The sequence below is a fragment of the Bos javanicus genome, chromosome 19 (genome assembly GCF_032452875.1).
Source record: "Bos javanicus breed banteng chromosome 19, ARS-OSU_banteng_1.0, whole genome shotgun sequence".
NCBI lineage: Eukaryota > Metazoa > Chordata > Mammalia > Artiodactyla > Bovidae > Bos > Bos javanicus.
Window position 1 is genome coordinate 49,272,919 of NC_083886.1, and position 24,395 is coordinate 49,297,313.

General features: G+C 58.1%; 1 protein-coding gene across 4 annotated transcripts; it reads left to right on the forward strand.

The window, feature by feature from the left end:
* The first annotated feature begins 57 nt into the window (after positions 1 to 57).
* KCNH6 (potassium voltage-gated channel subfamily H member 6) lies at positions 58 to 23,858 on the forward strand. Of its 4 annotated transcripts, none has more exons than XM_061392299.1 (14): positions 58 to 909; positions 1,728 to 1,958; positions 7,263 to 7,424; positions 7,644 to 7,849; positions 11,032 to 11,457; positions 12,948 to 13,347; positions 14,765 to 14,964; positions 15,162 to 15,414; positions 18,281 to 18,474; positions 18,672 to 18,710; positions 20,180 to 20,264; positions 20,779 to 20,947; positions 22,503 to 22,689; positions 23,010 to 23,858. In XM_061392299.1, the coding sequence occupies exons 1-14, from the start codon at positions 834 to 836 to the stop codon at positions 23,292 to 23,294; spliced, it is 2,913 nt and encodes a 970-aa protein (XP_061248283.1). In that variant the 5' UTR covers positions 58 to 833; the 3' UTR covers positions 23,295 to 23,858. The 4 variants fall into 4 exon arrangements, with proteins under 4 accessions (XP_061248283.1, XP_061248286.1, XP_061248284.1 ...); XM_061392302.1 differs by lacking the exon at positions 18,672 to 18,710 and adding an exon at positions 20,567 to 20,672 and having other exon boundaries at positions 20,180 to 20,289; positions 20,757 to 20,947; XM_061392300.1 differs by lacking the exon at positions 18,672 to 18,710.
* Positions 23,859 to 24,395: the final 537 nt, after the last annotated feature.

A 24,395-nucleotide genomic window follows, 5' to 3' on the forward strand; every position in this document is an offset into this window, starting at 1 on the left:
GTACTCAGACACTTTTATCAGTGGTCACTTGCTAATATGTGGTTTTAAATCTGTTCTTTTCCCAAGCAGTATCTGTACGCCAAGAGCTCTCAGGCCTCTAAAGAAAGCACCTCATTGCATATTCCTTGTTTATTACACTGCCAGTACCAGGTCCTGGATGGGCTTGCCACTAGTTCTGCATGGGCACTGGGATTCAGTTGGAGGGCACTTGGTAAGGATGGGCAAAAGGTCTATCCATACCATTGCCCGAGTCCAGTCCAATGGTCAGATCGGGAAAGAAACCTTCAGCAGAAGACCGTTTGAGGCCTTTAACAACCCCTTCGGCTCCTCCTCTCCTCCCCTGCTTGAGAGAGACGGCCTGGCAATGTCCAGACTGGCCCCCTGGTACCTGAACCGGGTCTGAGAGGGCCGAGGGCACAGTCCATTGGGACAGAGCAGAAGCTCCTCAAAGAGGCCCTACCCGATTGACTCCTGGCGCCGGACTCCCTCCCAGCTCCGCCCCTGAAGAGTCAGGGCCCCGCCCCTGCCCCACTGAGTCCCGGAAAAGTTGCCCCCGCCCCGCGGACCCCGCCCCGCCGCCGCTGCCGCGCGGCTCCTTTCAGCACCGCGGCGCGGACAGCTCCCGGGCGGCCAAGGAGGGAAGGACGCGCGGCGAGCGGCCGGCCGGGGAGGGCAGCAGAGGTGTAGACGCAGGCGGGCGGGCGGGGCACGAAGCCCTGCGGCCCTCCCCGGGGGCGGCGCCCACCGGAGCCGGACGCAGCTGAGCCAGAGGACAGGCGGAGAAGCAGGGAGCCGGAGCGCTGCCGGCTCCAGGCAGAGGCCGCGGCCGAAAGATGCCGGTCCGCAGGGGCCACGTCGCGCCCCAAAACACTTACCTGGACACCATCATCCGCAAGTTCGAGGGCCAGAGTGAGTGTGTGCGGTGGGTTGGGGCATGATCTGGAGCCCTGGTTCGGTGGCAGGAGTGGCCGGACCCTTTACTAACTTCGAATGGAGCAGGGTGGGGGGTGTCTGATATGCCAAACGCATATCCTTCCCTTCAATGTCCGAGAAACACCTTTTCCTCCAGCGAGCCCCTACTTTTACCTCCAACACCACCCTCCCTTCTGCTACATGGTGGGCAAAGTGCAGCTCCCCGCTTCACCTGAGTTGTTTTCTTGCCGGTTCTAAGCCCTGACCTCCCCTTGTATCCCTGCCATGCTTCCCTCCTGACTCCCCCACCCCACCCCCAACTTCCTCCAGAGGTTTCCTTTTCGCCCTCCTTTTCACCTCCTGACCGAGCCACTCTGGTCTTTCTAGGAGCTCACCCAGGCTGGGCCCCCATCTGGTCACATCCCTGCTCCCTCTCGCCTATCCCTTTCCCTGCTCCAGGAAGCCTTGGGCCTCTCTCCCACTTCACTGACCCCATTACTGCCCTGGTCTTCCCACAATTCCCAGGCCTGACTCTCCTTCCCCTTCTCTGGTCATCGTCCTGCTTCCCCCTCCTGACCATCCCCTCATTACTCCCAGGAGCCCCATGGCCTTCCCCCATGACTCTGGCCTTCTTGGTCTTCCCACCCTCCCCAGACCTGACCTTCCCCTTCCTTCATTTTGATCACAGCTCTGCTCTGCATCCAGATCCAATCCCCCCCACGCACACACACACCAACCACTCCCACAAGTCCCTCTGATCTTTCCCTCCCTACTGCCTGGTCCTGGTTGCCATGGGCTCCCACCTCCCGCCCCAGGTCGTAAGTTCCTGATCGCCAACGCTCAGATGGAGAACTGTGCCATCATTTACTGCAACGACGGCTTCTGCGAACTCTTCGGCTACTCCCGAGTGGAAGTGATGCAGAGACCGTGCACCTGCGACTTCCTCACAGGCCCCAACACCCCTCGCAGTGCCATGTCCCGCCTGGCGCAGGCCCTGCTGGGGGCCGAGGAGTGCAAGGTGGACATCCTCTACTACCGCAAGGATGGTGAGGCACCCTCAGACCACAGATTCCTCAAGGCAGGCTCGGCCCCTCTCTCATCCAGGCAGAGTGGTCATGGGAAGGGCACCGACCCCGGGGACCAAAGGGCCTGGATGAATCCTGTTTCCTCAGCTGTATGGAGAAAGTGCTGGACCCTGGGTGCAATGCCTTCCAAGGTCCTTTTCAGGGGCCAGGGACGAGGCTGAGCCACCAACTGGTCCTGGCCACATGCAGGGCCTCCCACACCATCGTCCCTCCCCCGTGTCCCCGGTCTCCTGGCTGTCCACTCTGTCACTGTCAGCCCCAGCTGTCAGGCAGCTGGGACGGAAATTAACCTTTCCTCATCTCCGTCTGCTCTGGGGATTAGGGGAGGAGTCACCCCCTCAAGGCCTCTGGGGCCAGGCAAGGCATGGGGGCGGCTGGCTTGAAAAGAGGGCTGGGTGAGGCTCAGGGACCCCAGCTCCTTGGGGAGACAGAGTCTGGAGTTTGTGCTGGCCCTGGAGGCTTGTCCAGTTTGGGATATTACTGCCAGCCCAAGCTACTGCAGACAGAACAGAAGCATAGGGCGGGGGCCGAGGATAAGAAATTCTGGAGCCCTTCAAGGCCCTCCCCTCAGTACTTCAGTGTCTCCACTGGGTCTGTGCGGAGAGGAAAGAGATGGGTGGGAATTAGGGTCCCCAAAGTGCCTTTGAAATCACCTGGATCAGTGGCCCTCTCAGCCTGCTTCTGCGTCAGAATTACCTGGAACTTGTTTTCCAAAACATACCTTCCCTAGAAAGGGGCTGACTCAGAGGTGTGAAATGAGGCCCAAACAAGTGTATTTGGGGAAATCCCCCCGGCAGTTTAGATGTTCTGTCAGGTTTAGGAACCACTGGCTTGGATTAATCCCTCGTTTCATGGGTGAAGAAACTGAGTCCCGAGAAAAAGAAAGAACTTGGCCAGGATTCTACTGCATGGGTCCCAGCTGGGACTGGACCCCAAGTCTCTGGATTCTTCCCTCAGATATATCTGGTCCGAATAACCCCAAGAGGGGTGAAAGGAACCCAACAGCCTCTGTGTTCCGAGGTGGAACTTTTGGGGAAGGAAGCCCAAGAGGCCCTCCCTGGAGAAGAAAGCATGAGGGCCACTGGAGTGCAGGTGAAGGCAGGCACCTTTGGACTGAGGCTGAAAGGTGCTCACGGCCTGGTTGCAGGGCCCTGGTGTGTGTGTGGATCATGAACATAAGTGTAAACCTGAGCATGTGTGTGTGTAAGGTGTTTGAGGTGCTTCTTGGGCAGGTCCTGGCTGTCCCTCTGTCTGTAGTGATTAGGGGACTAGGAAGAACCTGGCTTAGTTTGGGAGCACTCACAGGGTTAACAAAGTCAGAATATTTTTAAAAGCTGTGACCTCGCCTCCTCACATCATTGCAGAGAGGTGACAGTCAAAGGAGTGAGAAGGGTCCCAGGGGAACAGGATGGGACAGCAGGGAATGACGGAGGCCCACAGGTCCCTCTGTCCCTCTCCTTGACCTCAGAGCCCTACCTGGGCCTGAGAGGGGTAAGAGCCGATCATAGACGCCTAGTGATGTCAGCTCAGGGCTCTTAGGGTCTCCTCAGCACCCTAACTGTGCCTGGGCCAGGGGCCGAGGTCAAGGTCAAACCTTGACCCTCTGAGATCCTCAGGTCCTCAGAACCCTGTTGGCGTCTTCTAGCCGTCAGAAGGAGCCCTAGAGACCTAGTCTTAGAGGTTTTCTGTGGGTGACAGTGAAAAGTTACCCACATACCTGTGCGTTGTGCTTAGTCACTCAGTCATGTCCAACTCTTTGCAACCCCCTGGACTGTAGCCTGCCAGGCTCCTCTGTCTTCCACATTGCAGGCAGATTCTTTACCATCTGAGCTACCAGGGAAGCCCACCTTGACCCATTGTAGTCCAAGACCTTGAGCACCTTGGACCTACCTGAAATTGGTGTGAAACCTAGAAAGGGGAACCTTCTGGCCAGCATTCCCCTAAGAGAAGGATGTGATGCTCAGATACCTTATGTACACCCTGTGGTCCACTCTGACCATGTGATTGTTTTTTCTGTTTTGTTTTTATCATATTCACATGGCTCTTATAGCCTGCTGAAGGGCATTCCCTTCCTCAGGTCAATACCTCCTCTCCCCCATCTTCCACTGATTAGAGGAGGTGTCACCCCCCCCACCTCCTACAGAATTCTAGCTGATTTATAATCCTCTTTTCCTCTAAAGGGGTAAACCACTGATAGTTCTCCAAGTTCAAATAGAGAGTCTGTGGCCATACACCTCCACATTGTGCATCTGTGTAAAACTGTGCTCAAAGAGGCCAGGCCATTTGACAAAAATTACCCCATGAGACAGGGCTCAGAGACCCCTGAGAAACTGGCTCTGCTGCCATCTACCTTCACGAGGAAAAGTTAAGACCCTAACAGCTAGGAAGCATGGGGATGGCCGCAAGACTCGAGCCAATGAGAGTCTGGAGAGAGCCCTGGAGAACAGTCCTACGGCTGCGCCCCCTGGGGACCTGCCAGAGGGGCCCAGCCCCGCCTGCCTGCCTTGGCTGGATGTCTTCTCTGATGACCCCAAGCCAGAGAGTCCCCCAATCTCCAAGCCAGACTCGAGGAAGCCTGGGGCTCCTCCAGTCCTCAGCTCCAGTTCAGGAAGAAGGGTGTGGGCAGAGGTCTGGGCTCCCAGTGTCTTGTGTACACTTACCCATGAATGCCAGAGACACCCAGCGGGGAGGCAGGGTGGAGCAGCCGCACTCTTAGTGGCGGCCTTTGTGGCACCAGCTCTTCCCTGAGGGCTCACCACATGCCGGATGCAGGGTGTGAAGAGATGGGGACAATAGACAATACTAGAGACTCCAAGGGGAGGGGCGGGGACTATGAGAAACTGAAGGAAGGGGTGCATCTAGAGGCAGAGAAAAACCGGGAACAATGTGCTGTCCGGGGTAGGAGGGGGAGAGACGAGCCCACTGTCCAAGGTCAGAGAGGTGGGCCCCGAGAGGAAGCCCTGCAAGAGAGGGCGAGCAGAGCCTGTCGACCACCCTCCAGGATCAGGGCGAGGGCACAGGAACACTACCACTCCCGGGCACCCCTTAGGGTGACACACTCACCCACTTGTGGTCGCCCACACTCACTCGTGAGCAAGGACAGCTTGTGATGTGCTTAGTTGCTCAGTCATGTTCAACTCTTTGCGACCCCATGGACTGTAGCCCACCAGGCTCCTCTGTCCATGAGGATTCTCCAGGTAAGAATACTGGAGTAGGTTGCCATGCCCTCCTCCAGGGAATCTTCCCAGCCCAGGGATCAAACCTAGGTCTCCCGCATCACAGGCAGATTCTTTACCATCTGAGCCACCAGGGAAGCCCAAGACAGCTTAGGGATCAGGAAAAGAATGCTCTGTTCTTGTCTGAATTCTCCTGTCTCCATCAGCACGCAGGCGGTGAGTGTGAAGGTCAGGCAGGGGGTGTTACGTGAAGCTGCCCTCCAGCCCTCACTGCTCGGATGGGCTAGTCTTTGGTTCACTCTCAGCCTCAGTTTTCCAAAGATAGCATCAGTAGGTACAGGCTGGGGCTTGGCAGCCCCTAGAAGCATAGAGCCTGGAAGCCCTGCCCAGCTGTGCCAGCTCCCCACCAGGCCAGATTTCCGCAGTGCCAGAGAGAGTGAGGAGAGAGAATGGCCTTGCGGCTGCTGTTTCAGGCCACTGGCCAAGGAGGCTTCCTGGGTGGATCCCAGCACCCAGGCCTTGCCATGCCCTGGGCTGACAAGTGTGCCAGGCTCTGGTCTGGGAAGCAGGCCCACAGCCCTGCAAGCCCAGGAGTGGGTCTCAGAGGCGAGCGGGCTGCCTCTCCTTGGTGTGGATATCTCCCCTGGGGCCAGCGCAGCAGCTGGCAGATGGCTGCCTGGTGCTTGGGAGTCCGGGAATCTGATCCGGGAGATTCTTGCTCCAGGGAGGAAGGTGGGAGGGAGGAGGTGGACAGCTTGGCTGCACCCCAGCACTGAGGGGGTGAGAAGGTACCAAGGGAAGGGTGCACCAGAGGGTGATCTGGGGAAGAGGGATTCTAATGGACCCCAAATTAGTAATAGCCTTCCACCCACTCACATTTACACTCATTCTTTCATTCACTCCGCTAACAACACCTTGGACAGGTCCTGGCCTCCAGCAAACAAGACAGACGAATCTGCCTTCTGCTAGTCATGTTTACCTGAGTCCCCCGCCCTTAGCGTCCTTGGACGTGACACCCATCAACATTGAACTGAGGGACGTGGGATGACCGGGTCCCGTGGAGCAGGACGCACAGGGCATCCACCCAGCCTGCTGCCTGGCCTCTAGGGAACATGGCAGTTTCAGCTTGTTTTGTTCCACTCACCTATGGGAGAGGGAGCAAGACCCTGGAGCAGAGAAAGAGGAACAAAAGGGCCAAGGGCTGGGTCTGAGCTGCCTGTGATGGCTGCATAAGCGGCAGGAGAGCCTGTCCCACCCCCACCCTGCCATCTATCTCCCTCTCCCTCTGCAGCCCCCAGGCCACTGCCCCACCTGCCCCACCCCTAGTCCCAGCACCTCTGCCTTGAGATGACAGGCCCCTTCCTGGTCTGGAGCTGCAGCCTGGCCCTCACTCCAGTGTCCTCGGCCCAGACGAGTCCCCATCCCTATCCAAACTGTTGTGTATGAGAGCGCAGGGCTCTCCACTCCATGGCCCCAGCCCTCCTTGATGCATGGCTCAGCCAGTCCTGGCAGGTCAGTTTCTCAGAAGCCCAGGCTCTGCAGAACAGGGGTCCGAGTATGCCCTCCAGGGCTCCATGCGCCATCATGGAGCTTGAGGCCTAGTGCCAGCGGGCTCGGTGCCCAGCACTTGGTGTGTTCTCAGTGAGTTCCCTCCAGCATCAGGGGAGCAGGACATCTTTGGGGAACAAGAGTACAGGAGCTGAACCCAGGGCCAGCCAGAGCTACATGGGGGTAGGAGACCCAGCCTCACTTCCCCACTTAATCCACCCCCATCTGCTCAGCTTTAATTACAGCAGAAGCAAACCTCAAGGTTAAGCCCCGAGCTGAGGGCCGAGTGTGGACTTGGGCCCGAGGCTGCATTATCTCCTAATGAGGAGCTTAGCGGCTTTCTCCACCTCTGCTCTGTGGGCGGGGCCCTGCTGGGCAGTGTCACCAACAGCTCTGGTCACTCTGCCGGCCTCCTCCCCCACCCACGGCTGCTCTCAACTTGACCTTAACCCAGCCCCCTGCCTAGCTTCCCCAGGCCAGCTTCCTGCAGGAGAGGACCCCTCCGGTGACATGCTACCCTCCCTTCCCACGGTGTTCACAGCCTCCTGCTTCCGCTGCCTGGTGGATGTGGTGCCCGTGAAGAACGAGGACGGGGCGGTCATCATGTTCATCCTCAACTTCGAGGACCTGGCGCAGCTCCTGGCCAAGCGGGGGAGCCGCAGCCTGTCCCAGCGCCTGCTGCGACAGAGCTTCCTGGGCTCGGGTGAGGACGGGGGCAGGTGGAGGGGGTGGGGCAGGGGGGATGGGAGGGGGCGGGGCGGGGGCAAGTGGAGGGGGCGGGGCGAGGGGCATGGGAGGGGGCGGGGCGAGGCCGGGGAGGGGGCGGGGCGAGGGGCATGGGAGTGGGAGAGGCGGGTGGCGTTTTGTGGGGGCAGCATCAGGTCCCCAGCCCTGACTGCTGTGACCCGGGCCTTGGTTCCAGATGGCTCTCACGGCAGGTCGGGGGCACAGGGGCCTGGCGCGGGCAGGGTCAAGTACAGGACCATCAGCCAGATCCCGCAGTTCACACTCAACTTTGTGGAGTTCAACCTGGAGAAGCACCGCTCGGGCTCCACCACAGAGATTGAGATCATCGCACCCCACAAGGTGGTGGAGCGGACCCAGAACGTCACCGAGAAGGTCACCCAGGTGCGGCCTGCAGGCCAGGGTGGGTGGGGCTGTGCTGGGCCATACGGTCCCTCCTCAGGCCCGGGCTCTGGACTCCTCCAGGGCTGGGTGAACAGAGGGAGCCGGCCTGCCCAGCCTGGTGTCTGGTCTGAGCTCCAGGCCTCTTGTCCTGCTAGAGTCTGATTCTTCAGACCTAAAGGCCCACCCTGAGACTCCCACCCTGACTCCCAGCTCCCGGACCCAGGGGAGGGTAGGTCAGCAGTGCCACATCCTAGGCCTGGAGAAGCTGGGAGGGGGAACTGGCAGGACACCTTGGGACCCGCCCAAGGCTCTGCCAGTCCCAGAGAAGGAGAAGCAGAGAGAGGAGGTGTGAGGGCCATACTGAGAAGAGGGTGGGGAGCCCCAGCCCTGCTCCTGCCCCTGGCCTTCGAGGTGACAGCCAGCCCCTAGGACAGGATGCTTCCGCAGTCCAGGCAGTGGGGAGGAAACCTGGCATCTTCAACTCCCTTGGCGCGGGTCCCTGGGGAACAGTCAGGAATGCCTCAGCCCCTCCTTGGCCAGCCCAGGGCAAACTGCCCTGGGTTCTCTGTTCCAGCTGACCACACTGTCCCTCCTCCTGGGGCCTGATGCCCCGGTCCCCAGCTGACCTCTCCAGAGGGAAGTGCAGAGAGCACTGCCTAAGGTTCAGGGGCCCTGCCACTGTCTGCTCTGTGACCTTGGGCAAGAGACCTCTGCCTTTTCTGGGCCCTAGGGTCCCATCTGGAGGAATGACTTGAACCACATGGTCTCTGAGGACTCATTTGACATTGAGGGTGCTGGCCCTAGGAGGCACTGAGAGGTGCCTAGGCCAGGGCTGAGCAAGGGGGTGCAGGGCAAGGTCAGGGGCCTCCTCCAGCTCCCCTGGGACTTTGCTCCCTGAGGGAATGGAGCAGCTCTTTGCCTCCCACCTCCTTTCACCTGAAGCATCCTCTGTGCTGGAGCACGTGGGCTGGAAACTCCTTGTGACCCAGCCACTCACCAAGTACAAGAGCCCTGGGGCAGAAAAGACCCCAGGTTGTAGGGCTGGACCCTTGGACATCAGGCGGGGCGCGGGGGGCCAGTGACCTGGGAAGCCCACCTAGCTGTGCATCTGGGGACCCTCAGGTTGGTGACGGGGTGATGGGGGCTGTCAGGCTGGAGAGTTGTGCGTGGTCCCTGCCCCAGCCCCTCTTGGCTTTACTAACCCACCCCATATTGTCCCTAAGGAGGGGAGGAGCCTGCCAGAGCTCAGAGCATGGCCCAGAGCAGGGAAGTCACACCGGCCTCAACCAGAACTCAAAGGGCCTAGAGGGCTGTGAGCCCATACCTGGACTCCTATGTCCTGACAGCCCTGCAGCTCCGAGGTCACTGGGGAGGCCCCTCATGCTGGCCCCAGAGGCGGTGGGAGACTCAGGAGATCTGTGGTGGAGGAGGTGGCACCCTGACCAGAAGCCCCCAGGATGGGGACACGTCTTCTGACCCCACCGTCCGAATTCTGACCGCCTCCCTCCCTCTCCATGTGCTCTGCTGTTTCCTCCTGGTTGGTCTTGAGCAGCCAGGGGTGGACATGGCCATGATGACCCAAGCTCTCCGTGCTCATTCAGTCCCCTTTAGTTGAGCCCCCACGTGGACTAAGAGGGGCATGTGGGATGAGGGAGCTGCCGCTGTAAGTCAGTGGAGATAACTGTGCTGTCAGGACATTTACAGGGAGCCAGGAGAAAATCAAAAAACATGGGTCAGGTCTGTGCAGGGTCAGAGGAAACTTCCCAGTGAGGCCAAACAGGAGCTGAGGCCAAGGCTGAGCAGGAGGTCCCTGCAGGGTGAGGATACTGTGGCCCCTCCCAGGGGTTTGGATGGCAGATGGGGGACCGTGTGGTTGAAACCAGCCTTTGGGTGGATCTTCCTTACTGTGATCCCATCTGCTAATGGACCCGGCTTTCAGGGCCAGAACCTTATGTTGCAGATTTTCTTAAACCAGAACCATCTGCAGGGCCCTATCCTGTGTGTGTGTGTGCGGGGTGGGGTGATGATCCATGGGACACCTTTCAGGCCCCATCCTTGTCAGGGCAGTGTCTGACATCGGATGAGCAGAGAGGAGTGATTATCGAGTGTAATGGCCTGTGCCATCAAGATGTACTAGCTTGGGACTTCCTTGGCAGTCCAGTGGTTAAGACTCCGAGCTTCCAAGGTAGGGGACATGGGTTCCATCCCTGGCCAGGGAACTAAGATCCCACATGCCGCACGGCACTACCCATAAAAACAGATGCGCCAGCTCATTAGTACAGCCAACAGCCCCATGGAGTTTGTGGTCCTTTGTCGTCCCCTTCTGCCGGTGAGGGAACTGAGGCTCACAGAAGTTACAAAACCTGCCCCAAGACAGACAGCAATGTCAGACCCCAGATCAACCTGGGAAATCTGGCTACAAAAGGCATGCCTTCTGCTCCCAACTGCCCAGGCTCATGCTGGGCAGAGCCTGGGCATGTTAGGCTGGGCCCTGGTGATCGTATGTTGGCCTAAGTCTCAGAGGTGGGGGTCGGAGGGGCAGAGCAGAGGGGGTTCAGAATGCAATGATCAACACCTCCTTGGACATGTGCAAAGTAGTCAAGGCCACCAGTACCCAGACCCATCAAGGGTCCAGGTTAACTATACACCCCCAAAATTTGATTCCTTCCGTGGAAGGCTCTGAGAGTTGGCCCCAGAGCGGGCCCTAGTGGTCCAGGCTCCAGAGGGCCCTCAGGAATGAAGAGGCTACTTTGGGGGTAACTTGTCCCCATGCGGAACCTGATCACTGGAAACTTCCCAAACCCACCCGACAGACTAGTCACCCCTCATCACCCCCTCAATCAGCCTGAACCTGGCCCCCCTTCACCCTCCCCCGTCCTGTCTTCACCCACTCCAGCCTGGCCTGTTTATGAGGGAGTTCAAACCTGGGGTCACCATGAGACAGAGCTGCCCCCCGCCTCTGGACCCCACCTCCTCCCAGCAATCCTGTCCCCTTAGGAACTGTCCCTGTCCTATGGGCCACACCCCCATCTTTGCCTCATCCCCTCTCCCCTGCACTGCCCTGCCACCCACCCTCTCCCACATCTCCCTTCCTCGGCCTCACCCTTGCATCTCCACCCTTCCCAGAGCCATCTCCCAGGCAGGGGCCACCCGGCTGACCTCTGCCCGGTCCCCACCCCCAGGTCCTGTCCCTGGGAGCGGACGTGCTGCCAGAGTACAAGCTGCAGGCCCCTCGCATCCACCGGGGGACCCTCCTGCACTACAGCCCATTCAAGGCCGTGTGGGACTGGCTCATCCTGCTGCTGGTCATCTACACGGCCGTCTTCACGCCCTACTCAGCCGCCTTCCTGCTCAGCGACCAGGATGAGTCTCAGCGCGGGGACTGCGGCTACACCTGCAGCCCGCTCACCGTGGTGGACCTCATCGTGGACATCATGTTCGTGGTGGACATCGTCATCAACTTCCGCACCACCTACGTCAACACCAATGACGAGGTGGTCAGCCACCCCCGGCGCATCGCCGTCCACTACTTCAAGGGCTGGTTCCTCATCGACATGGTGGCCGCCATCCCCTTCGACCTGCTCATCTTCCGCACCGGCTCTGATGAGGTGAGCAAACCCTGTTCAGGCTGGCCCCCCATGGTCGTCCCCTGCGCCCTGGGTACAGGTACTACCTGGCATGGGGCACCTTTGCCAAAGCAAGTGGTGGTAGGAAGGAGGGACCTCAGACATCTGTCACCTCCCAGCCCTGGAGAAGGAGTGGCTGGGGCTTCCCCTAGGCCTGGGTGCCCTCTCTGTGCTCCCGAACCCCGCCCCTTCTGGGACGGGCACTCCTATGCAGCTCACCCATCCTGCGGACTTCTACACCACAGTTACCCTGGAAATCCACAGGCTGCCTCTCAGGGCAGCCTGACTGCCTCCTCAGCCCCAGCCCCTCCACTCTGCCCACTCCGCCTCTCACGGCTGACATGAGGGCATTTTCATGCTGTTCTCGTAGCTTCTAGTCCCACTGTGTCCTTTTGTTCCATCTCCTTGGGATCAGCTTTATTGTTATTGTTGCTTTAATATTTATTGTTTATTCATTCACTCACTCATTTATTTATTTGGCTGTCGGGTCTTAATTGCTGCCTGTGGGATCAGCATTGCATCACGCGAGATCTTTCGCTGTGGGGCGTGGACTCTCACCAACTCTCTCGTTGTGGCTCTTGGGCATAGGAGTTGTGTCTTGAAGGCTTAGTTTTTCCGCAACATGTGGGACTTTAGTTTTCTGACCAGGGATGGAACCCATGTCCCCTGAATTGCACGGTGGATTCTTAACCACAGGACCGCTAGGGAAGGCCCTTGGAATCAGATTTCCACTCAAATAGCTCACCTCCTGTGTTCCAGTCACACCCCAATCACTTCTGCCCCAGCCCCACACCTGCCAGCCTCACCCCCTGCACACAGTAGCCAGAGCAAGTTTCAGATCACTTATCTGACCCTGACCCTCATTCAATCCAGTCTTCAAAACTTTCAATGGCTCCCCAGTGGCTTGGAATAAAAGCCAAGCTCTTTGAGGAGACTGTAGCCACAGCAGCAGCCCCTGCCCACCTTCCAGGCTCATTCCTCACCACTTCACCATCTTCTGCTCTGTGCTCCCATCTGCAGAACCTCCTTTGGTTCCCCAGGTGGACCGTGCCATTTCACACATCCATGCCTTTGTTCAAATTGCTTGCTCCCTGTGCCTGGAATGCCCTTTCCCTCTCCCTCCTGTCTGGAGACCCAGCTTCATCTTTCAAGACTCAGCTCCTGTGTCACCTCCTCTAGGAAGCCTTCCCTGCCTTGTCGCTGCAGACGTTTCCTCCCCTTCCTCTGTGCTCCCCTTAGACTTCTGTCCTGGCAACCATAAAGCTATTTTGAGATTTAGGCTGAGAGCTCCTTAAGGTCCTACACGGTGTCCCACTGCTGAGAGCCTGGCCCAAAGCAGGCTTTCCATAAGTGTTTGTTAAATGACTACGTGACCATACCTGCAAGAGAATAATTGTAGTCCTAAGGGACCTCAAGGTCACAGTCTCTCAAGGGCTGACCCTAGCCCTGGGGCCCCCTCCCTGCCTCTCCAGACCACAACCCTGATTGGACTGCTGAAGACAGCGCGGCTGCTGCGGCTGGTGCGTGTGGCTCGGAAGCTAGACCGCTACTCTGAGTATGGGGCGGCCGTGCTCTTCCTGCTCATGTGCACCTTTGCGCTCATCGCGCACTGGCTGGCCTGCATCTGGTATGCCATTGGCAACGTGGAGCGGCCCTACCTGGAGCCCAAGATCGGCTGGTTGGACAGCCTGGGCGCGCAGCTTGGCAAGCGCTACAACGGCAGCGACCCAGCCTCCGGCCCCTCAGTGCAGGACAAGTACGTCACCGCCCTGTACTTCACCTTCAGCAGCCTCACCAGCGTGGGCTTTGGCAACGTGTCCCCCAACACCAACTCCGAAAAGGTCTTCTCCATCTGCGTGATGCTCATTGGCTGTAAGTGTCCAGGGCCTCACCCACGAATCCCAGGTTTAGTTTTGCAATGAGATATAACACAGTAACAATTTCTGTGATTGGCAGGTCCTAAGTTTGCAGCACAGTGAATATTTGCATGTGTGTACACTAACTGTGGGCTTCCGTGGTGGCTCAGACAGAATCTGCCCGCAATGCAGGAGACCCAGGTTCGATCCCTGGGTTGGGCAGAAGAAAATGGAGAAGGAAATGGCAACCCACTCCAGTATTCTTGCCTGGAGAATCCTATGGACAGAGGAGCCTGGCGAGCTACAGTCTATGGGATCACAGAGAGTTGGATATGACTGAGTGACTAACACTTTCACACTAACTATATACAGAATCTATAGCCCTCGATATATACCAGGGATCAGGGCCAGCTGCCTCATTTTCAGGGCCTCGTGCAAAATGAAAATGTGGAGCCCTTTATTTAAAATATTATTAACTATTTCAAGACAGTGAGAGCAGAGCACTAAACCAAAACCCAGGGCCCTTAGCACAGGTCCACATCGATGAATTGTGCTTGCCAGGCACTTTTCTTTTCAATATATGTTCATTTGGCTGTGCTGGGTCTTAGTGGCAGCATGCAGGGTCTTTAGTTGAGGCATGTGAACTCTTAGTTGCAGTATGTAGGATCTAGTTCCCTGACCAGGGATCGAACCGGGGACCCCTGCTTTAGGAACATGGAGTCTTAGCCACTGGGCCACCAGGGAAGTCCCTGCTAGGCACTTTTCTAAGTCCTTATCAGAGGTCCATGTTTTGTTCCCATCACTACTCCATGACAGCCATAGTATGAGCTGTTTACAGACCAAGGAACTGAACATCCTAACTTGCCAGGGGTTACAGAGAGACCCAGTTCCAGCCCAGGGGGCCGACTCCCAGAGAACCAGCTCCCAGGGCTGTGTGCTCTCAGGCCCCACACTGTGCTTCCTGCCTTTCAAGACACGAGGCCTAGGAACAGGAGAGGCAGTGTGGAATGTTACACGCAGATTAAGTTGTCATGTTGAGAGTATTTAGAGATGTGAAAGCCCAGAAAAACAAAAACAAGGGGGGAAAAAAGGGTGAAAACAAGAGACCAAAAGTTTTCTTTTTATAATATTTTTACAACTTGAAAGAGAAAACAAATCTGAACTAAAAAAACCCATTGCCCTAGTTCTTTCTTCTCAGGAGTTTGGCCTATGGGGCCCCGGAAGCTGCCAAGACGCACAGGGTGGAAGGAGGAGGGCAGGAAACCCAGGGGTCTTTGTTCCCCCCCAGACACCCTGGCACCGTCCTGGACACTTCTGACCTCGCCCTGGACAGAGGGGTCCCTGGCTGGGGGATCCCAGGGTGGGGGAGGCTGGAGCAGGCCTGGTGGAGATGCTCTGGAGCTCAGCCGCCGCATCCCGCCGCCCTGCCCCAGCCCTCATGTACGCCAGCATCTTCGGCAACGTGTCGGCCATCATCCAGCGCCTGTACTCGGGCACGGCTCGCTACCACACGCAGATGCTGCGGGTCAAGGAGTTCATCCGCTTCCACCAGATTCCCAACCCGCTGCGGCAGCGCCTGGAGGAGTACTTCCAGCACGCCTGGTCCTACACCAACGGCATCGACATGAACGCGGTGAGCCCCTGCCCCTCGGGCCCGGGTGGGGCGGGCCGCCTGGCTCAAGTCCCAGCTCCGGCGAATGCCCCCGGGGCAGGGCGGTGGGGGGAGACCAAGGTCCCACAGGCGCTGGGCGTCCCGGAAGCCTCCTTACCTCCCGCTCCCCCAGCCCCCGCCCCGGCCGTGCCCCGCTGGACGCCCCCGCCGCCCCGCAGGTGCTGAAGGGCTTCCCCGAGTGCCTGCAGGCCGACATCTGCCTGCACCTGCACCGCGCGCTGCTGCAGCACTGCCCCGCCTTCCACGGCGCCAGCAAGGGCTGCCTGCGCGCGCTCGCCGTCAAGTTCAAGACGACGCATGCGCCGCCCGGGGACACGCTGGTGCACCTCGGCGACGTGCTCTCCACGCTCTATTTCATCTCCCGCGGCTCCATCGAAATCCTGCGCGACGACGTGGTGGTGGCCATCCTCGGTGGGTCGGACGGGGAGGACCGGACCGGGGGTGGGTAGGGTGGGAGAGGTGTCTTGCCTGGACCAGGCGGTTCCCAGGAACACAGATGGCACCTGCCACGTGATGAGCATGTGCCACAGGGGAGCTTGACACCCAGCTCACGGAATCCTTCCACCAACCCCAGCCACAGGCTCCATTTTCCTGATAGGGAAGTTGAGGCTCAGAGAGGTCTGGTAGGTGGACAGACAGGGATTCCAGGGCTGAGGAAGTCCAGGCAGGCTGCGACTTTTTCCCGCTTTTGGGAAGCTCGGGGTAAGAAGGCAAGGGTTTGTATGGGGTGGGGGGCGGGGGGGGGGCGGGGGTCACTGCAGCTGCAGGGACAGCTGGACTTTGGAGGAAGGATAAGCGACTCTGGACAGGGGAGAGATTGGGGGGCACACACAGCCTCTGCCGCTCACCTGGGGCACGTCACTCACCTTGGGCAGGTCACTTGCCGTGTCTGAGGTGGTTCTCATCTTCCACACCTCCCCCCTGCCTTCAGCCCACCCCAAGCCCCTGACCAGACCATCAGCCTCCCCGTCCCCTGGTGCCCCTGGCCGGGCTTCCCTCTACCCCTCCGCCCAGTCCTCTTCCTCTGGCCTGCCCTCGCTACATCCTCACCTGGGCCAGCTCCTTGCTTTCATGATCTCAGCCTCACCTGTGGCACATGGACCCCCAGAGCTCTATCCCGGCTCCAGTCTCTCCATAGACTGGAAAATTCCTTTCATCTCCAGACATGGCCATCCTTATATTCCACAGGCAGACCAAACGGCTTATCTTAATCTGAAATCATTATCTTCCCTCAAAGGCAGCTCCATGGACATCCCTGTCACTGTGAACCTCTCACTGCCCGGGCCAGAAACCTGGGAGTCAGCCAGGGAAGTACCCTCCTCCTTTCCTGGCCCACCCCCACCATCCAGGCAGCCACAGAACCCCGTCTGTTCCCTGCATTGAGATCTCTCTGTCCCATACCTGTCTCCATGTCCCTGCCTGGGCCCAGTCCTCACTCTGTCCTTCCTGGGCAGGTGTCAGGAGCTCCTTTCCCACAACCCTGAACCTGGTGTACCCCAGACTCCATCTTCCACCTGCCAGTGACCTGAAATTCACATCTGTGCATGGTCTTCTGCTCAAAATCCTTTCATGGTTCCCTATAACCCATGGGGCAAATGTCAACCCCTGTGCACAGCCCTCCACATTCTGGCCACCCCTGGGTCCTGCCACCTTCCCTCTGGTGGCTGCTGCTCTAGCCATCAGACTACTCAGTTCTCTGCACCATCTGTCCCACCCCTGTTCCTCTGCACATGCTGCCACTCCACTCGGAGTACCTGCCTCACACCTGTGCCTGGCAGACCCCAGGCATCCTTCAGTGCTGAGCTCAAGCTCAGCTCCTCTATGAGCCCGTCCCTCATTCCCAGCCAAGTTTAGAAGTGCCATCCAGGTGGGAGAGAGATAATTATTATTAATAATTAAGAAGCCAGTCCAATTTAAGTTTCAGTTAGAGACATGAACTCTCATTTTGTCCTGAGTAGAAATGGACATTAGGTCATAATCCTTCCTCTACTGGAAAACTATCACTTTATAATGTTGCCCAGATTTCTAGCTTCTGGGTTTTATATGTGACCCTGGAGAGTCCTTCCCTTCTCTCAGCCTCCTCAGTCCCCTCCTCTGTAAGAGACCTTTTATCCTGTTCTCCTGCGGGCACATGTCCTGGCCTCCATCCATCATTGAGCAGACACTTAGTAATGTTTGTGCAGAATGGCCAGGCTAGGGGGCTGGACTTTCCTGTGGGAAGTGGCCATCATAATCATGGTCTGTGGCACTCTGGCCCTGGGTTCTCTGCCCTGAACCCTGACTGCTGCACAGACCACAGCCTGCTTCCTCCACCGGATTGCCTTTCTCCTGGAGGACCAGCCTTCCTAGATTCTCACAGCCCAGGCTCCACTCCAGTAGTTCTGTAAGACCCTTCCCCGCCTCCAACCACTCCGGGTGGGATGACCCCTCCCTCTTCTGTAGGCCTGTTGCTCTTGGCTCCTACTTGTTCTGAGGCTCTAGAGATCATTCTGTAATCTGTCTGTTGGGGATTTGGGGGGCTCCCGTGGGTAGGACAGAACCCTAGTCATGTTTTTATCCTGTGGCTAGCACAGTGCCTGGCAGCAGAACGGCCCAGCACCCTCACCACCTGTCCCCGCATCCAGCCCAGGTCCACCCCGTGACATCGTCCATCCTAATGCCTTGCATCTGCCTGTCTGGTGCCTCTCGCTCTTCGAGGCACTTCCTCCAGCATCACCTCTGCTCCTCTGGACCGCCCAGGGGGTTGGCCAGGGCAGATATGGTTAAAGCCATTTTAGAGATGGGGACACCGGGGTGCAGAGAGGGCCATGCCAGTCAAGTGGCCCACAGTGGGAGTGGGCACCGAAGAGAGAGAAGCCTGAGGTGCTGTCCCAGGGAGCTGGGTGGTCCTGACCCCTGGTCTCCGCCACTCTGCAGCTCCATGGCCAGCCTGAGAGGAAGAGGTTGGGCAAGGAGCCTTTGGTGTCTCTTCTGCCTGCTGTTCCCTGGGTAGGGGTGGGTAGGGGCAGTTCCCAAGCAAGTGGGAAACAGGAAGGAGATTCTGGTAGAAGGTGGTCCCGAGGATCCTGGAGATAGCAAGGGGACCCACAGGCTGGGGTGGCAGGGGTCTCTGCATACTCCCTTCCCTCAGCCAGCACATCCAGCCTTGTTCCAGGCAACCCCCCGTGCAGGATCCCTGAAGCTGGGCGAGGTCAAGGTTAAGAGGTCCTCAGGGAGGCTCCTCAGAAGAGAGCAGGGAGCCAGGCCCTCGAGATTCCCCCACCCCTCTGGCTGGCAGGAAAGAATGACATCTTTGGAGAGCCCGTTAGCCTCCATGCCCGGCCGGGCAAGTCCAGCGCAGATGTACGGGCCCTGACCTACTGTGACCTGCACAAGATCCAGCGGGCAGACCTGCTGGAGGTGCTGGACATGTACCCTGCCTTCGCAGACAGCTTCTGGAGTAAGCTGGAAGTCACCTTCAACCTGCGGGACGTGAGTCTGGGATGGGTGGCCCGGGTTGGGGGTGGCCCTCGGCCAGCGTGTAATGGGCCATGGCCAGTCAGCCTGCTGAGCGCTTGGGCTGCTTGGCTGGAGAGGACCCGTCTGACCGCTTCCCTTCTTTTCAACCCCCGCTCTTCATCCTTTGTCATAATCACTTCTGTGCCTCCCATGGCCAACATAATGCTAAGTATGAAGATAGCTACCAATTACGGAGCACCAACTATGTGGTAAGCGCTGGGCTCCTTCTACACAATCTCATTTAGTCTTCCTGCAGGTGGTGTTAGTATCCCCATTTTCCAGATGGGGAAACTGAGGGTCCTAGCAGACAAATGACTAAAGCCACAGTCACACAGTAAATCATATAGTCAGTGGCGCAGCCAAAATGGGACTCAAGTTTGTGCATCTCCATAGCCCAGGCTTTTCCCACCACATCCTTCCAAGCTGCAAGGTGGGGGTGGGGGGTGGGGGGTGGGGGCAGGCAGCAGTGTCTCCCATCCATGAGCTCACGGTCCAGGTCCCAGAGGTGTAAGCAGTGATAGAGCAATCTCTCCTCTCAAATTTATTACTCAGTGGAGGAGATTATAATAACTCAAGAAGAAGAAAGAAAAAAAAAGAAAGAGCTAAATAGTTCTCTCTCTTTTTTTTTTTTTTGGCCTTACCAAGCAGCTTGTGGGATTTCGGTTCCCCGATCAGGGATTGAACCTGGGCCGCAGCAGCCCAGAATCCTAACCACTAGGCCACCAGGGAACTCCCAAGAGCTCCATAGTGAAGAACCAAGGCAGTCTCAAGGGTGTGCAGTGAGACCAAATATCTGTGGAGCTCAGGGTGGCCAAGGCGTGGGATAGCCAGTACAGAATAGAAGTGCCCAGAAGGGTCTGTGTGCAGGGGAGGGCTGGGAACCAGCTAGTGGGAAGGAGGGGGCAGGCGCGGCTGGCAGGGGCCACAGTGGCTGAGGCCCGGGCACTGAGCCCCCACCCCTGGCCTCAGGCGGAGGGTTCTGCTGGCCCAGCCCCGCACCCAGCATCTGGAGGTGGAGCTGAGGCAGGTTTACCTGCTCCGGATGGCCCTCCCCACCCTGCCTTCTGCTGTCCTCCCCTCCCCAGGCTCTCCCCTTCCCGCCTGGCCTGTCTAGGAGGCCTCTTGTGAGGACTCTGCCTTGGTGGGCGGCGGGGGGCAGGGGGTGCCCAGCTGCTAGGAAGCATCAGGTGGCCCAAGTGCTCAGTGGCTGGACACTCGAGCAAGAGGGCTGTGGTATCCATGGCCTGGGACATCTGCAGCCCCTGGGTGCCCCCAAGTCCTATTACCAGGGGGGTGGGCTGCCAAGGGCATGGATGGGGCACCCCCGAAGGGATTGGGACTTCCAGACTTCCACCCCTCAGGGGGAATTGTCGAGTTGGCCCAGGCTGAGGGCGGGGGTCCCAGAGCCCTGAGGAAAAGGAAAGAGAAAGCTCCCCTGCCTCCCCCACCCCCACGCTGCTGCTCAAGGCAGCCTCTCGCGGGACTCCCTGGGGTCTGCCCGGCTCCAAGCCCCTGGGCATCCCTGCCAGTCCACGCAGGAGAGGAGCTGCTGGGAGCACGCTGGGGGTGCCCAGCCGCCTGCAACCACCCTCCCCTCATTGCCACGGGGGTGGGGGAGGGGAGAGAGGCCCAGTCCCGGCTGTGGTCCCCGTTACTTGATGCTCTTGTTCCCCACAAGGCAGGCGGTGGTCTCCAGTCATCACCCCAACAGGCTCCAGGCAGTCAAGACCACCAGGGCTTCTTCCTCAGTGACAACCAGTCAGGTGAGCAAAATCGGCCCCCGCCAGAGTCTGCCCCTCCTGCACCTGAAGGCCCTGCCCAGCCTCCTGGCCCTTGGCAGGTCCTCCCCTGCTTCTCCTAGGAGAGGCCTCCTCAGGCTCAGCATCAGTGGCCCCTGTACCCCTCCTCCCCCTGTGTTCTCAGAGCCTGAGTGAGGGCTGCCCGCAGGGGTGGATACCGGCCCGCCCCCGGGGCTGCACATCAAGGTTCTACAGGCCCTGCTGGGCGGCAACTCCCTGGACAGTGAGGCCTGGGCTGAACATCCCCACCTGGCCAGCTCCCGCAGGCTGGGGCCCCACCCCTGCTCCCAGGGCTACAGCCTTCTGGGTCCCAGAAGCCAGGCCTCTATGGGGGCAGGACACCCAGGGAAGGAGATGCACTCCTCCCACCCCGTGTTCCCACAGCAGGTAGGGAACGGGGCCCCGGCTCTGCTCGAGAAGGCCCAATCTCCAGAACCAGCTGGACCTTGGCTCAAGCTTCCCTCTCCCCATCCTGCAGGTGCAGCCCCTTCCCTGAGCATCTCAGACGCATCTGGCCTCTGGCCTGAGTTGCTGCAGCAGGTGCCCCCCAGGCCAAATCAGAGCCCCCAAAACCCTCAGGGAGACTCAGACTGCTGGCCTCGGGAGCTAGGCTCCAGGCTAGAGCAGCTCCAGGCCCAGATGAACAGGTGGGTGACTGACATGTGGGCAGGGATGGGACAGCCACAGAGGGCAGGCCCGTGGCAGGCTAGGCACGGGCGCCCCCTCCTGGTGCCTCGGGGACATCGCTGCGTGTCCCGGGGCTTTGAGAATGAAAGTGAAAACCTGAAAGTGAGTCACTCAGTTGTGTCCGACTCCTTGCGACCCAGGCAAGAACACTGGAGTGGGAGTCCTTTCCCTTTTCCAGGGGATCCTCCCAACCCAGGGATTGAACCCAGGTCTCCCTCATTGCAGGTGGATTCTTTACCAGCTGAGCCGCAAGGGAAGCCCAATGATTTGAGAATGGCCAGCCCCCTTTAGCTGCAGACCTCCCCAGCCTTCTCACTGAGGACAGTTCCTTGGATGGCTTGTCCCAGCAAATCGGGAACATGCCAAGTGGGGAGAGGGGTGTAACTTCATGCCGAAACAAATTCTGTGAGTCCAGGACTCCCTGGTGGTCCAGGGGCTAAGACTCCATGCTCTCAATGCGGGGGGCCTGGGTTCAATCCCTGGTCAGGAAACTAGATCCCACATGCTGCAGCTAAGAGTTCTTAGGTCGCGTCTAAAGATCCTGCGTGCCACAACTAAGACTCGGTGCAGCCAAATAAATACATATTTAAATATAAAAAAAAATACCGTGAGCCCTTGGAAAGGGGGCGTGGCCTGTGGATGTCAGGGCTGTGTGGCAGAGAGAGGGCTTAGGGGCAACACAGTCCTGGGTTCAAATTCTGGCTTGTTAACTTACCAGCAATACTGTGTATAAGTAACAACCACTCTGAGCCTTGGTTTACCCTTTTGTGAAATGGGGGTAACCAGAATACCTGTGTCGAAGCTTCATGACGAGGGCAGAATGTCTCTTTCTCAAGCACCCTCTGGGAAACAGTGATAAGGAGAGCTAAGCATTAGGCTGGTTTCTTGTAGCTGGGGGGTGGGGGGCGGGGGTGACTTCTCTGGTCACCAAGGCAGTACAGGCGTGTTTGGGTTACCTCCACCTATTCTATAAGTTGTACTGAAACATCTACTTGAGTTCTTTCCTTAGTACCATTCCTTCAAATTAAGTAATTTGGTACCCACCATCCCTCCTAAAAAAACTTCACTGTGAGGACTAAATGATGTGTGCAGCTGCCTGATCACTGTGATTATTAGAGTCAGGGGTGTACTAAGGGGAATTTGGGCGGAGGCTGTAGATTGTAGGAGATTCCCTGGTGGCTCAGACATTAAAGAGTTTGGTCTGCCTGCAATGCAGGAAATCCGGGTTCAATCTCTGGGTCGGGAAGATTTCCCTGGAGAAGGAAGTGGCAACCCACTCCAGTATTCTTTGCCTGGAAATCCCATGGATGGAGGAGCCTGGCAGGCTACAGTCCATGGGGTTGCAAAGAGTTGGATGTGACGGAAGCGACCTCACACTCATGTAGATTATAGCGGGGAAATAGCTTCATCCAGCAGGGACAGCCTGCAGCCTACAAAACTAAGGGCTGCCCTCAGGACCTAAACTGCTCTTGCCAACCCTGACCCTGACCCTGACTGTGGGGTTCTACCTGGCAGGCTGGAGTCCCGCATGTCTTCAGACCTCAGCCGCATCCTGAAGCTCCTTCAGCAGCCCCTTCCCCAGGACCACACTGGCTGCATCTTGGGAGCCTCCACCTCTAATGACCTGGCCTTGTTCCCTGCAACCTCAGCAACTCAGAGTCCAGGAACTCGGCTGCCCCGGGGTGACCCACCCCCGGCACAGGTGAGCAGTGGAGGGGACCCCCAGGGGCTTGCCTGGTGGCGGCTGCATGTCTTCCCCCACCCTTACCTTGGTCTCAGTGGTCATCTGGCCCAGGGCCTTTGTGGCCTGAGAGCAGCTGTGACTTCTGCTGTCCTCCCTTATGGTCTGAGTCACAACAGGCAGCCTGGACAGGTGGTAGCAGAGCCCAGACTGTGACCACGGACTCCACATCGGGAGCAGAGGCAGCAGGATACATCTCCTGCTGCTTCCCAACCCTGAAGTCAGGGTGCCTTGGGGAGGCTCCCCACCCTGCTTGCCCCCCTCTTTCTTGCCCCCCGCAGATGCCCAGCTATGGTGACATGGATGAATGGAGGCCGGAGCCCAGGAACTCTTCCTCTAGGATGCCCCCCTCTGCTGTGGAAATGGACAGAACTCTGACACTGTCCTCAGAACAGAAGCAGCCCGAGGGGCTCCTGTCACCCCTGGCCTCCCCTCTGTGTCCCTTGGAGGTACAGGGACTTGTCTGTGGTCCCCGCTACCCCTCCCTCCCTGAACACCTCAGCTCTGTGCCCAAGCAGTTGGAGTTCCAGAGACATGGCTCAGATCCTGGGTTCTCAAGGAGCTAGAGCCACTGTGCCCCAAGATTTTTTAAAAAAAGCACTATGAAGGAACTGAATGTGGGTAAGGTGATAGTTAAGGATGTGGGGGAGGCAGACAGCCTCTAAACTAGCCCTTCACCTAGAGTAGCTACAAACTGCCAATCCAGGTGACCCCAAACGGTGCGGTTGAAGAGGCTCGTGACTTTCCCCAGCCTCCTCCAGGGCTCTCTTTAGACAGCAGGACTGGTGGAAGGTAGATGAGCCTCAGGCGTGGAGGTAGCTGCCAGGACAGAGGGCTCAGGGAAGAAAGGAGACATTTCTGATCTTTTCTGTATGAGAGCCTGACTCTGTGCAGAGTCGTCACCTCCCAGCTCAGAACTCTCCCCCACCATGCAGCCAAGTCCCCAGGGTTGGTCAAGACCTCCTGCCGAGAGCCTGTGAACCAGCTAGAGACGGGAGTGCCCTCTGCAGTGGACACATCAGGGCCCAGAACTCCAGCCCTCAGCCACCCTGCCCTTATGGTTCTGTGATGACCTTTGGGACCTAATGGGCAGTGGAGGGTCTCAGAGCTAATAAAGTCTGCACACTTCATGTTGGGCTGGGTGTGTAATTTGTCTGAGGGTAATCAGGTCCTCGCTGGGGCTGTAATCCTGACAGTTGTGATCTGCTTCCAAGGAGCTGTGTGTTAGGGACCTGAAGGTGACTCCACTGGGTCTTGGAGGCCCCAGAGTAAGGGGCTCTTAGCCAGGCTGGGGTGAAGGGAAGCAGAGAGACACTGGTATGGTGGCCACAGGGAATCATGACAAGAGCTAACACTTCCAAAGCACTCTTCTGTGTAAGGGGATATCATGCTGGCTGCCCTGCAGATATCGTCGACTCTGCAACAAGCCTATGGGGTCAGTATTATTATCCTCATTTGAGAGAGAGGGATCAGAAGTAGAGAATAACTAAGAAATTTACCCAAGCAAGAGGAGAACTTCTGGGGTGCTGGTACTCTTCTGTTTCTTGATCTAAGTGCTGATTGTATGAGTGTGTTTCAGGTTGTAAGAATATGTGCACTCCTATGTGTAAATTATACTTTGATTTTAAGAAAAGAATATTTCCCAAAAATGTATCAAAAGGAGGACA